Raw genomic sequence first — 13,531 nt, forward strand, 5'->3', positions numbered from 1 at the left:
GAGCCAAAGGTCAAAGTTGCAAGGTCATATGTATGTTTTCAAAAGCAACCCACACACGTCGCAACACAACACGAGAAAATTCGAATAGTAAAATATTAACTCTTACAGTAAAACTTAACTTAGGTTCACGATTGATCTAGCAAGCGGAGGAAGGCATGCATTCCAAGTTTTCTTTTTGGACCTAAGATTCGGTGATTAAGTGACTATACTGTGCTGAGGGGTCCTTGCTGAGGTAAGTTTGACATTTTTATGCCAGTTCAGTCTGTGTGTACTGACAATTTTTACACATCATGGAGCTAACACTGAGACCATTATGAAGGCGTGCATGTATGCTGTACATGCACAAGCAGTTCATTGCCTTCAATTGACCAAATATTCGACTCTTGTAAGACTAGAAAGAGCAGGCAAATGTGCAAAAATTGACGGAAATAGTCGTGTACGGGACTGGTCAATTAGCAGTTAGCAGCGTGCTTTTGATTTTGGTGATGGGGAGGGGTCAACACGTCGAAATGCTTGAGGGGGGGGGGTTCAGTGTGTTTTGAATTAAGACAGGCTCACATTTACCTAAAATGCATCATACCAGTCACAAATTATCATTATTATTATTGTTATTATTTTTATTATCCTTTATTTCATGAAGGTGACCCATACAATAAAAATATATACTCAGAAAACTACATTAAAATATTTTTAAAAAGTGGGGATAAAAAAAATCTGATAGAGAATACTCCGACTGTGTTTACAAAAGCTGGAATGAAAATAAGAGTCGGAGTGCATCATTAAGTTCTAGTTTTTTGCACCCTTTGGATGATCACTTTAATATATCAGAGAAATAGCAAGGATTATATCCATATGAAAGTCAGCACTCATGCATCATGAAATCTGCAATTAATACAAAAACCTGACTCTTGACTGTTTTCTCTGTAAGATCTCAGTATGAGAAAGCAACATGCAGTAATATTTCTCAATACATCGATACAGTGACATATTTTACAGTGGAAAACATGACCCAATATTTTTCATTCTCATTAATGTACCTGAAAGGGAAACTGTTTTCCCCGTGTGCCAGGTTTGCAAATAAAAGGTGTGCATGGATATGTATGTTGACAAACTGAAGTAAAGACATTTCTGTGGTTAATAAACAGAATAAAATCATGAAATACATGCATTGTCAAAAGATACTACAGCTATCGTCCCTTACTCACAAATGACAATAACAGATTTTCAGTAAGCAAAGCATGGGTTCATCATCACTTATACAATGGCTGGTGACAGTCTAATTTATGTAATCCACTGAAGTGTTTCAATTCCTATACTACAACTGAATGTCAACAATTTCACAAAAACAGGATGTTAAAATGTAACTTTTAAAAAATATATATATATATATATATATATATATATATATATATATATATATATATATATATATATGTTAATATATGTATAATAACACTTTATAACTTCAAATATTGTATAAATATATATACACATGTGTATACACATATGTATGTATATATAAAATATAAATATATATTATATATATATATATATATATATATTATGGATGTATGTATATATATATATATATATATATATATATATATATATATATATATATATATATATATATATATATATATATATATATATATATATATATATATATATATGTTTGTGTGTGTATGTTTTGGCTCAGCTTTTTTTGGGGGCTGTTTTGCCGTTTCGAAAGTTGGAATGTTGGAAGCGACTGAGTTAGCAAATAGAAGTGAGGCTTATATGGATGGGCAGCATGAAGCACAATTAAATGGATGAAAAAAAAGAATACCAGGATTGTAAAGTACAAATTAGAGATTTTGGATAACATATCATCTGAAGAATGCTCTTCTGTGAACTTTTTTGACTACTTCTCATGGTTGCATGCAAGCAGACACATACATCTCAAATCACAAGGTTCTGTTTTGCAAGGGAATAAGAAATACAAAATATACTTCCTCATTTCAGGTGGTGCAAAGGCCAGAAAGTCAAGTTGCTGCCATGGGCTGGGTTTGGAATGGTGCAGCAATGGCTGCCGTGACGGGCATCATCGTAGCCAATATGAATTTCTGGATGACTGCTGAACGAGCAACTTTGAAGTACCTTTCAGATACCACCTTAGAAATCATCAACAAACAGTATGATAGATACAGCCATCATTTTGATTTCCTTGGTCAGGGCCGGAAGAAGTTCAGAGCCAGTGAGCTTTGGAAGGAATCAGGAGCAGTGATCTTGGTGGTCCGGAGACCTGGATGATCTTTGTGCAGAGAGGTGAGACAAAAATTGACGGTAGTGGCTAGTGGTTTCAGAAATAAACAAATTCAGTTCTATTCAATTTTTAGCCACTATAGACTATAGAAGCTATTGGGATGGGTATCCGTCCGGCGTCTGTCGTCAGTCTGTATGTATGTATGCATGTATGTATGTATGTATGTATGTATGTCCGTTTGTGAGGCATCCGTCCACTCAAATATCTTGAGAACTGCAGTACTTACTGATTTGATATTTGTTGTGTAGATGAAAAATATGATTTTGAGAAACCATTTTTTTTTAATTTTTTGATATTGTTGAAAATAGGCAAATTAACGCAAAAAAAGGCGTTTTTGGTAAAAAATCTTCTTCATAACCGCTGGTCAGACAGCTTTGTTATTTGGTATACAGGTCCCTAGGGATAACCCAACTTAGATTTGTTCAAATTGTGATGAAATATGCAAATGTGTATTTTTAAGGAATTTTTTTTGTCATTTTTGGTCAAAATTTGACTTACATTGTATGTAATTCTTGTACTGTATAAACCCTATCAATGCACCCAGAAAAAATAATTAATATGATTTTAAATAATTGAATTAATTAGGAAATCATCAAAGCCAAAATAATTTTAGTGTAGAATTATTAGAAAGTTCAACTTTTTCGACAGTTCATAGTGAAATGCTTACCATCTTGGAGGATTAAAACATGTAAAGGCAACTTTCCTGAATCCCAACTTTGACATATTCTGAACTGTCATTTATTGTGCCCTGTATGTTATCTAAAAGAAATTGCTCATAATAGCTTGACATGATAGGGTGGTCAAATAAATAGAGATAGAGAAAGTTCTGATTTCCAATTATGGTTGACTTGGTAAGGATAAAATAAAATTACTTTTTGAGGAAAAAATAGAGTGGTCAATTAAAAGAGTGGTCAAAGTGATAGGGTTTTTATGGTAAAGCTGGACTGTAAGATTCCTCATGTGCTATTTATAGCAATTATGCAATCTGTGTAAACAGTGCAATGAAAGTGTTAGGTGATTCCTTATAATGCTTTTGATGACCTTGAACTTCTTAAGTTTCAAACATTTGTCTCTTCTTTGTGCTCTCTCTGATTACCTACAGGCTCAACTTATTCAACAGAACTTACTTGCTGTAGTAAAAATTGAATATTGCAATGTTAATTTGAAAGTTAAAATGTGCTTGGTTAATAGGATGAAAATACATGTACTGATAAAGATAACCAGCTGAAGATTCTTTATAACCTGACAGATATGCTGTTTTTTATGACGTAAATCTTGATAATCAAGTCATGTTTGCTTTAATTAGAATGTAATTAACTCTCGTTTATTAGCTACTATAGACTAATATAGTCTATAGAAGCTATTGGGATGGGTATCCGTCTGGCGTCCACCGTCAGTCTGTATGTATGTATGTCCGTTTGTGAGGCGTCCATCCACTCAAATATCTTGAGAACTGCAGTACTTACTGATTTGATATTTGTTTTGTAGATAAAATATATGATTTTGAGAAACTATTTTTTTTTAATTTTTTGATGTTGTTGAAAATATGCAAATTCATCAATACATGTGTCACAAAAGGTTATTCTCTACGTAACACAGCAGAGCTCTGTCAACTGTTGGGTTGCTTCTTTTTTCAAAACCGCAGGTCAGACAGCTTTAATATTTGGTTAACAAGTCCCTAGGATGACCTTAGTGAGATAATTTCATACAGTCAGGAAATACTTCATTTTGTATCCATGTCTATAGTAGCTTCAGGGACATTGGCCCTATGTTTAAATTACTTTACCATTCCCAAAGATTAGTCGTTAGGGACAGGTCTGGTAGTTTTGATATGCACAGCCTTTGTAGAGCCTCTCTATGGGCCCAATGTTTGCTATGAACGTCTATGTCACATCTTGCTATGTTAGGCCTAAGGCCAAAATGCAGCAAAACCTCACTGGCTGTGCAAGCCGGCTGAATGGTGCTGCTCATGGAGTGGACTGGTGAGAGAGTTTGGGCATAGTAGTCTTATACATGTCGCCAATGCCATTGATGTTCACTTGTGCAGCGCTGCAACAGTGTGATGAAAAGCTCAAGGTCCAAGGTATTGGCAGTGCCCAGTCCCGGACCATGGCCCACTAAAGGTTGCACATGACATGCATTATACTTCTGATGCCATGTTTTTTTGTAGAGCTTCAAATGATTTGATCAAAATTTTGTCTCTGATTTTCAGGAAGCTGTTGAGCTGTCCTCTCTGAAAGGTGAACTCCAAGTTGGAAGTGTACCAGTGCCCATCTTTGCTGTGGTACATGAGACTCTAGGAGTTGACGAGTTTAAGCAGTATTTTGAAGGGGAAGTATTCCTAGACAAAGAGGTATGTTCTCCTCTCTTCCACACTCCCTCAAGAGTCCCCCTACTTCGATGTATATGTAGTTATTTAAGTTGAGTAGACTCATGTTTGTGACCAAAGAGACACATTGATGTTAACTTACACCCATGAGATACTGTGCCTTTATCGAAGTACTGACGGACATGACTGTTACATTACAGACAATTCACTATTTCACCATGGTTGTCCTAATTATTGAAACAACACAGCATAGACATACAGCGTGTTCATTTTTAGCCGGATGCCGGCCAAATTGACCGGCTACTTCCGTATTTTGGCCGGCTACTTTTCAGCACTGTTTCGCTCTAGCCCCAAAATTCAGGTTTGATAACAATATTTTGATTTTTTGGTGGTCTTGCAAGCCGGAAATAATATTTCAGAAGTGCCGGTGTGGCTATATACGCGGTGAACTTGTTGCTACCATGCACTGTAGTACCGCGATCAGCGAACGTGTTGTACTATACTGGTAATCGCTCTCGAGGTCAACCCTGCTTTCCCGATCACAGCCCGAATTATTCCGATTTTCACATCGGGTATAGCCGAACAGTGGACAAACATACAAGTACGTAATGCCCGCGAATAGCCGACCATTTCCGAATGAAGCCGACGTTGTTTCGCTCAAACGCCGAAGAGAAAGTAGACGCTTGAAAGCTTTGGTTGTCTGTGTAAGAGTAGGGCATTGTCTGATGGGTTTGGTAGGTTTTTGATCAAATCTAAAGCGACCAAAAGTTACTGAGTCTCATTTTTCGTACTTTTGAAACGCCATGTCAATCCATCCATGGTCGATCACGATGTCCGACAATATTCAACTCAAGTCGATCGACATCGCGTTTTGTGGAGGGGCTGTGGTTGTATGCATCGCGGAAGAGAAAGTCGACGCTTGAAAACTTTGATTTCTGTGTAAGAGTAGGTCTTTGTCTGTTGGTTTTGGGAGGTTTTAGATCAAATCTAAATAAACAAAAAATTACTTGGTCTCACTTTCCGTACCTTGGAAACGCTACGTCTATTACAGTGTCAAATTTCAGGTCGACTGATATCGCGTTGTGTGTACTGTATTACAATCGACTGCCCGTGCTTTGTACACATACGGTGTAGCACCGTCCCTCCGGACGGTGGGTGTAGTACAGGTTGGTGTTCGTATAGTTTCGGATTTTATCAAACATGAACACTAAAATTTAGCTCTCTTTCTTTTAATTATATTCAACATCACCAAAAAATCAATAAACAGCTCGCGGATTCGTTTTATTGTGAAATTTAATAGTACAGTGAATTGAAATCACTGAAAATTGTGTTCCTATAATTCATTGAATTGCATGAATAAACTGTTTGATTTTACTGCATCTTCAGTCAAGTTTATTTAAATCAGTAAAACACTTGGTACAGCCAGACTGGTCAGGATTCTAGTGGATAGTTTTCTGGGTTGTGAAAACCCCTATCTAAGATGTATTTCAAAATGTTTGTTGAAGATATGAGCTAAATATGATTCTACACAACAGTCTGGTGAAATTTTGCTATTCTTGCCAACTGAATGCAGTTACCCCAATGACAGGCCTGAGTGATATCAAATTAATTTTTCTGAACCGAACTATCCCACGAAAACATGTTGTAATTGATTGAGATAATGATTATTCTGTATGCTGAAATGGTTTTTCATACTGTACAAGAATGCATGAAATTACTCAAAAATGTCTTAAGATTTAAAAATTTCCTGCACACCCCCTCCCTGAAACCCTTCACATGTATGTATGTTGAAATAGCCTTTTATACATTGTAAAAGAATGCATAAATTACTCAGGAACGTCTTCAAATTAAAAAAAAATCCTTAACACCTCAACACTCTTATGCTGAAAGTCTTTCATACAGTACAACAATGCATGCAATTACTCCAAAATGTCTTCAAATTTTAAAAAAATTTCTTGCCCTCCCTGAAACCCTCCCCTGTGTGTATGTTGGAATAACCTTTCACACACTGTATAAGAATGCATAAAATTGCTCAGAAATGTCTTTAAATTAAAAACAATACTTAATACCCCCCCGCCCAGAGAATTTGGTTGCACACAGAAGCTAACCGCCTACTTTTCTAAATTTTCCGCCTACTTCAAAAATTTTTGAGAACCCTGACATATCATTAACTGCATATGGTCACATATACAATTTACAAGTGTTGGAGACAGCATCAAAATTCAATGTAGGATATTGATCAGTACTTTACTTCCAAAAAAAGTTAACATCTTGTAATTGTGATTGCTATTGTATTCCCATATGTCCAAACTCAAACTGTATTATATCTTTTATCTGACATTGCTGTTGTAATGCTTTTTCCTCGTTCATTGCTTGCTTTAGTATCTTTAATAATCAAGTTTTGTATTTCTCTTGTGCAAAGTATAAGTTCTTTCAAAGCTGTGACTTTGTTTTTCATTCATGCGCAAAGGAATTATGTTACCTGTTGAGCAACAATAAATATATGATCAATTTTTGATGTTTGTTTATAATTTCAGAGGCGTTTTTATGGTCCAAAGGAACGCTGGATGTTCTTGTCCGGTTTTCTGAGGCCGATGACTTGGCTTTCACTTATCAGGACATACAGACGAGATATAGAAGGCAATCTTGAAGGTATGTTTACACTGAACAATGCAGCAATAAATCTGATGAAATTAAAAGTGCCATTGTTGTCAAAGGGTAGACTGTACAAATCATCAGAAGGATCTCATCTACACTGGTTCTGATATTTGCCCGATTTTTGTAATGAAAAACAATATGTAAGTCCAAATTTTAAGTGAAGTATGGATGAAGAAAATAAAACTATGTTTGTCTGGAAGCACCTGCTGAAAATACCGGTACTCAGTAGTGTAATATGTAAAATTGGACAAACTAAAGTCATGGCATAGACTGCATAGGGCGCCCCCAACAGTAAAGTTCACTTATTTTGTAGCGTTCCTTGTTTGTTATGCCAGAACAAGAACAAAACCATGTCTTCATGATCTTTACTTATGGTAGCATTACAAGTTCATGTAAATTTTGTTGCCCCAGCCCAAAAAGGTTTATTTGAAGGGTTTTATTTAATCCCAAAGTTTTCCCTTTGTTTATCGTGCCGTTTCCATAAATTTTATTTACATAGCTGCATGTTTTCATGATTCATTTTCACACTGTGCAAAAATTCTGTTCTTGGTTTTGAATTACATAATGCAAAAGCTTTTAATTTTCAATGAAAATATCATGTGTGTTGCTAAAAGTGAAGAATCGATTTCAACCCATTTTTTTTCTGCACGCATTTTGATTTCTTGACAATTTTGCAATGTTCAGTATTCAGTGCAAATTATTTATAACCCTAATTGCAGGTGAAGGCCGTTTGCTTGGTGGTGTCTTTGTTGTTGGTGGTGGAGATCAAGGGATTGTGTATGAATACAGAAATGCCGATTTTGCTGACCATGCTAACTGGCAAGATGTCATCGATGCTGTACAGCTTATCCAACCAACCATTCCATTTGAACCGGAGTAAAATTATCCGGCATTCAACACAGCAGCACATTATTCTGTAGTAATGTAGTGTGTAAGTTGTAGTGGATGATGAAATTTCTGTAAAACTCTGTCAACACAAATTCACATTCTTTACAGATTTTGGGTCAGAATCATGTAAACATTAGGATATGTGTAATTATCGATGCAATTCTTGAAAAGTTCAAATACAATTTTTAATTTGCCGTGTGTGCTTGTTGTTGAGTGAAGTTATTTTGTTTGAAATCAGTGTTTGTAAGGAGAAAGATGCTATTTTATTTCAAAATAATTCAGTGTTGAACTTATGAACACTGTTATGCCAATATTTACATGCTTTAGGGATCCAAATACTAGTAGCCATTGTGCTGCAAGAATCAGGTGCTATTTCACTCTTTCACATTGTATGTGTTTCAGAAAATTGGAGGAAAATCGTGTGAAACCATAGATGTTTTCATCTTACACATTTCCACGGCTGTTTTGGGAAAACTGGTTCAGTAATGAGTTGGAGTGTGTCTTTATGATGGCACAGACTGAAATGTGGTGTCCACCATGGTCTGTGCTTGATGACATGACAGGTCCTCTCATTTCATGGGAGCCAGTTCTTTCATCACAGTTTGAACCAATAATGAGGCGATTTCTGCTTGAAAGTGACCTCCACAAGTCACTCATTATTACTGTCACCCTTGCAATCTGTTGGCATTTTTCTTATCATACGTGAGACATACTGTAGGCAGTCATACTTCAAGGCATTATACAATTAGAATTTCAAAATCAAGACATTACTCATTTCTATGTCATTATTCCAATATTGTTGAATGTGGATTCAATGACGGAATATTGTCACTGGCATGAGATTTTTTAGACCTGTTTTCGTTATCAACAATTTGAATGCTTGAATGGATTTGCTGTAATATTTTAAATAAACTGAACATCTTTTTGTTGTACCTGGAGTTTTCATGTGTTTTTGAGTGTTACAATCATAGAAGTATTTATATCAGAAATAAACGATTGAGATTGTAATAAAACAATGTTGTATATCAACAAATAACCATCTATAAAAGGAAAACTACATTGTGAGATGGCTCACAAAAATTAATTTTGGAAGAAAGATTGAATCAGTTTTTTATCTGACTTTCCAAAGGATAGTATCATCATACAGTTGCGACTAGCTTGATTAGCAGATAACAGGAAAAGATTATTAGTATAAGTATAAATCATACCTCAAAATTTTCTTCCATTGGGAACAAACCAGTCATGAATGGATAATGCAATCAGTGTGTTGTGTTATATGTCAAGGTGTCTGCCACTGTGGAAACTTTACATCTGATTCCAGATATGTACATAGCACATATCTGAGAATTTAAAGACAAGTTTGTGTTTACATGCAATTTCAAGTCAAAAACATTGAAAATTTGTCAATATTTACTTTTTTAATAACGATATTCATATGCGTCAATATAATTTCTTGAATCTGTTAAAGACCACAAAACCAATACGCTTTGATAAAGAGACATGCTATGAATAAAATCCACAGAGTTTTTTTAGCTCCCATAGCCATATGTATATATGGCAATGGAAGCTATTCTTATAGGCTAGGGAAATGTCTGTATGTCTGTATGTCTGTCCGTCAACATCAAAAACTCCAAAACCGCTGTACATTTCATCTTGATATTTGGTGTGTACATGGATGATGGGCTGTAGATGAGATTTTGTTCAAATGAAGTTGTCATTGCCAAAAATATGCAAATTAAGTGAAAAAATGTAAAAACAGTCAAAATTGAAAAAACTCAATAACCACTGAGCAGATTACATGAAACATTAGCATGTAAGTACTTTGGGCTGACATGAAATGATTGTGCACATCTTGGGTCAGTATCTTGGACTTGCTATTTTTCATGATTTTTTTTGTAATTTTCTCCCATTTTTGGTCAAAAAATCTCCTGCTCTGAAACCACAAGTCCGATTGATTTGAAACTTGGTATGGAAGTGCATAGGAGTGACCTATCCCAAATTTGGGCAAATCGTGGTGAAATTTGCATATTTTTAGTTTACACGTCCATAGACTCCCATGTATAAGGCAGATCTCCATAGACTCCCATGTATAAGGCCACGAAAAATAAAAATTTAGTTTCTCATCGTATTCATATTGCAAAAAGGATGCAGTGACACAATTTTTAGTCCCCACGGATGAAGTCCAGTGAGCTTATAGATTGGGTCATGTCCGTCTGTTCGTCCATCCGTGAGTCCATCCGTTCACGCAGATATCTCGGATATTTTGACAAAATGTCATGTGACCTTGATGACCTTTGATCTCAAATATACATATTTGTCCATAACTCAGTAACCACAAGTGCTACCACCCTTCATATATGGTATGATGGGACAGCTTGTGACGCCACATATTGTACCTCATTAATTATGCACATATCTAATTTTGAGCGAGCCAATAGAGCTAGAGGTCTGATTTTTGGTATATAGGGATAACTTAGCAATACAATTTTTTTGACAAAATGTCACGTGACCTCGGTGACCTTTGACCTCAAATATACATATTTGTCCATAACTCAGTAACCACAAGTGCTACAGCCTTCATGTATGGTATGATGGGACACCTTATGACGCCACATATTGTACCTGATTAATTATGTGCATATCTAATTTTGAGCGAGCCAATAGAGCTAGAGGTCTGATTTTTGGTATATAGGGATAACTTTGCAATACAATTTTTTTGACAAAATGTCACGTGACCTCGGTGACCTTTGATCTCAAATATACATATTTGTCCATAACTCAGTAACCACAAGTGCTACAGCCTTCATGTATGGTATGATGGGATACCTTATGACGCCACATATTGTACCTCATTAATTATGCACATATCTAATTTTGAGCGAGCCAATAGAGCTAGAGGTCTGATTTTTGGTATATAGGGATAACTATAGGAGAGAAATTTTTTGACCAAATGTCATGTGACCTCGATGACCTTTTACCTAAAATATATGTTTATGTCAATAAATCAGTAACCACAAGTGCTATGTCCTTTGTATTTAGTAGGATGGGAGACCTTATGACAACACACGCTTTACCTCATTAATTATGTAGACATCTAATTCTGGGCAAGCGAATAGAGCTAGAGATCTGATTTTTTGGCATATAGGGATTAATTAGCAATATAATTTTTTTTTTCAAAATGTCATGTGACCTCGATGACCTTTGACCTTGATTATACATATATATGCATATTTTAGTAACCACAAGTTCTATACCCTCCAATTTTGATAGGATATTAGACCTTAAGATGTCACATCTTGTACCTCATTTATAATGCACATATGTATTTCTTGGCTGGCCAATACTGCTAGAGGTCTGATCTTTTTTCCCGATTTAGAACCATAACTTAGACATGCCTCATGTGTTTCAAATTGGGAACAACAACAACATAGACCTATGTGCCCATAGATCTCAACATATACACCCCAGTGATACTTCTTAATGACCACATTTTCCTGCCCCATCAAGACTAATACTCCTATTACAAGTGGGGACTATGTCATTGTAAATGACTTGTTGAGTTAATGGTTGTATCACAGTATTCGATATATCTAATTCTGTATTTTTTCCATTTTATATTCTGAATAATTACATTAAACATATTTCACTGTCTCCAGTACATTTTCACTTCATGCACTTTATCCCTTTCACACATGTTCAAATATCTGACCAGAGAACTAACACTAAATAGTCCAGGATGGGAGCTACAGTGTCATTGACGCTATTTTTTTCAGATCTTTTCACTTTTATCATTATATAATGCTAGTTAATGTAATAATAATGCAACATTTCAACCAATTTCAACAAATGTTTTTAAAGGACCATGTAGACAGTGCCCAATCTCAAAAATTTGCCAGGGACCCCATTTTTTGTCATTATTTTATATATCTACTTGAGCTTTTTAAGTATGCAGGTAAACAAGCTGTATATCCATGCCAATAACATCACCAACACTGACACCACTAAGGTATGAAAGCATATGTAAGGCCCTTGTTTGCATTCCCTCCTTTCTTTTTACATTTTTGTCGTTGGGGGCGCACTGCAGGGTAGCTGTATGTTACACTTTGAGCAAGTTTTGTATGGTACGTAGGCTTATTAATATTCAACATGAGCCGTCGAAGACTGGCAAGCTTACAAAGTCACAAAGATTCTTAATCACTTAACCTGACACAATTCTACTCTTCAAGATTTGATGTGACATCGGATTGCAGCAGAGGCAACTCAAAAGGTCTTTGATGCTTGTGCATAATGAAAGAGCAACAAGGGGCCAGTAGCTGTAAATTTTGATAAATTTTTCACTATTTTTGTTTGTCTGTCGATTACCATTTCTACTGGGTAAAACCTCAATGAAACACCAACTAATTAGCTTGTCAACTCGGCATCTAATGCACTGTTATTGTTTACATTTGAATTATAGTCTGGACCAGAATTCACTTGCCAACAATACCAATGAAGTTTACAAAAGTACAGGCCTCCGGCCCAGTCGACAAGCTGAATACCGTGTCTTGTCATGCTTTGGGGAGTAGAATTAGACACTGTAGTTGACATTGGACACAAAAACCAATGCAAACAGGTATCCCAAAGGGTACATCATTGCACTACATGAAACATGATGGAACACTGCTCTGATATATTTTAACACTCAGAAGCCTGAATTAGGTGTCTCTAGGGTGTTCAATGTTTGATTTGATATTTACTTACACTGGCAAGAGTGTTTAAATCCAGTATCTGAGATGAAGTGCAAGCAATTTTTTACACAGATTTGATACATACCAGGGTTGACAAGTGACAGTATTATCAATAATGATACGAATAATAATATGAAACTTTGTCCTGGCTTATTGTAGTTGATAGATCAATGGGATTTAGACTGCCAATAATCCCTAGTGGCTCTATGGCAAATTCTACACAGACAACTTCCTCTCTGCATATGGTTTTGTTTTGAATGAGCCATACATGTACCATTCAATGAATACATGCATCTCAGAGATTAGCAGGCAACATAGTGGGCCATAGCATGATTGTGTCCTATCTTTCTGTAGAAAATGAAGAGTTTTGACACCATATTCCAGCCCAAATTTTCGACCCCCCCCCCCCACAATAAACTGTAGAGTTTGTGTCTTGTAGTTGAAAATGTCCTGGGAACACTCATACCAAAATCAGCAATATGTGCCCCCCCCCCACACACACACACACACACACAACATGTAGCACTCAGGTTTGAGTTTTGAAAAAAAGATTTGCTTGTCTTTGATAGGACGTCCATAGAGGCTTGTTTTTAAAGACGGCATAACAAACTGAATTATCAAAGA

The 13,531-nt window shown here is 35.9% G+C and overlaps 1 protein-coding gene across 1 annotated transcript; it reads left to right on the plus strand.

Moving 5' to 3' along the window:
• Nucleotides 1-42: 42 nt before the first annotated feature.
• LOC139123089 (peroxiredoxin-like 2A) lies at nt 43-9,112 on the plus strand. The gene is given in 5 exon segments (XM_070689078.1): nt 43-232; nt 2,005-2,307; nt 4,518-4,658; nt 7,172-7,286; nt 8,012-9,112. Coding segments are annotated over 4 exon segments (687 nt in total). The 5' UTR covers nt 43-232; nt 2,005-2,037; the 3' UTR covers nt 8,173-9,112.
• The last annotated feature ends 4,419 nt before the right edge of the window (nt 9,113-13,531 follow it).

Source organism: Ptychodera flava, chromosome 22, assembly GCF_041260155.1.
Source record: "Ptychodera flava strain L36383 chromosome 22, AS_Pfla_20210202, whole genome shotgun sequence".
Taxonomy (NCBI): Eukaryota; Metazoa; Hemichordata; class Enteropneusta; family Ptychoderidae; genus Ptychodera; species Ptychodera flava.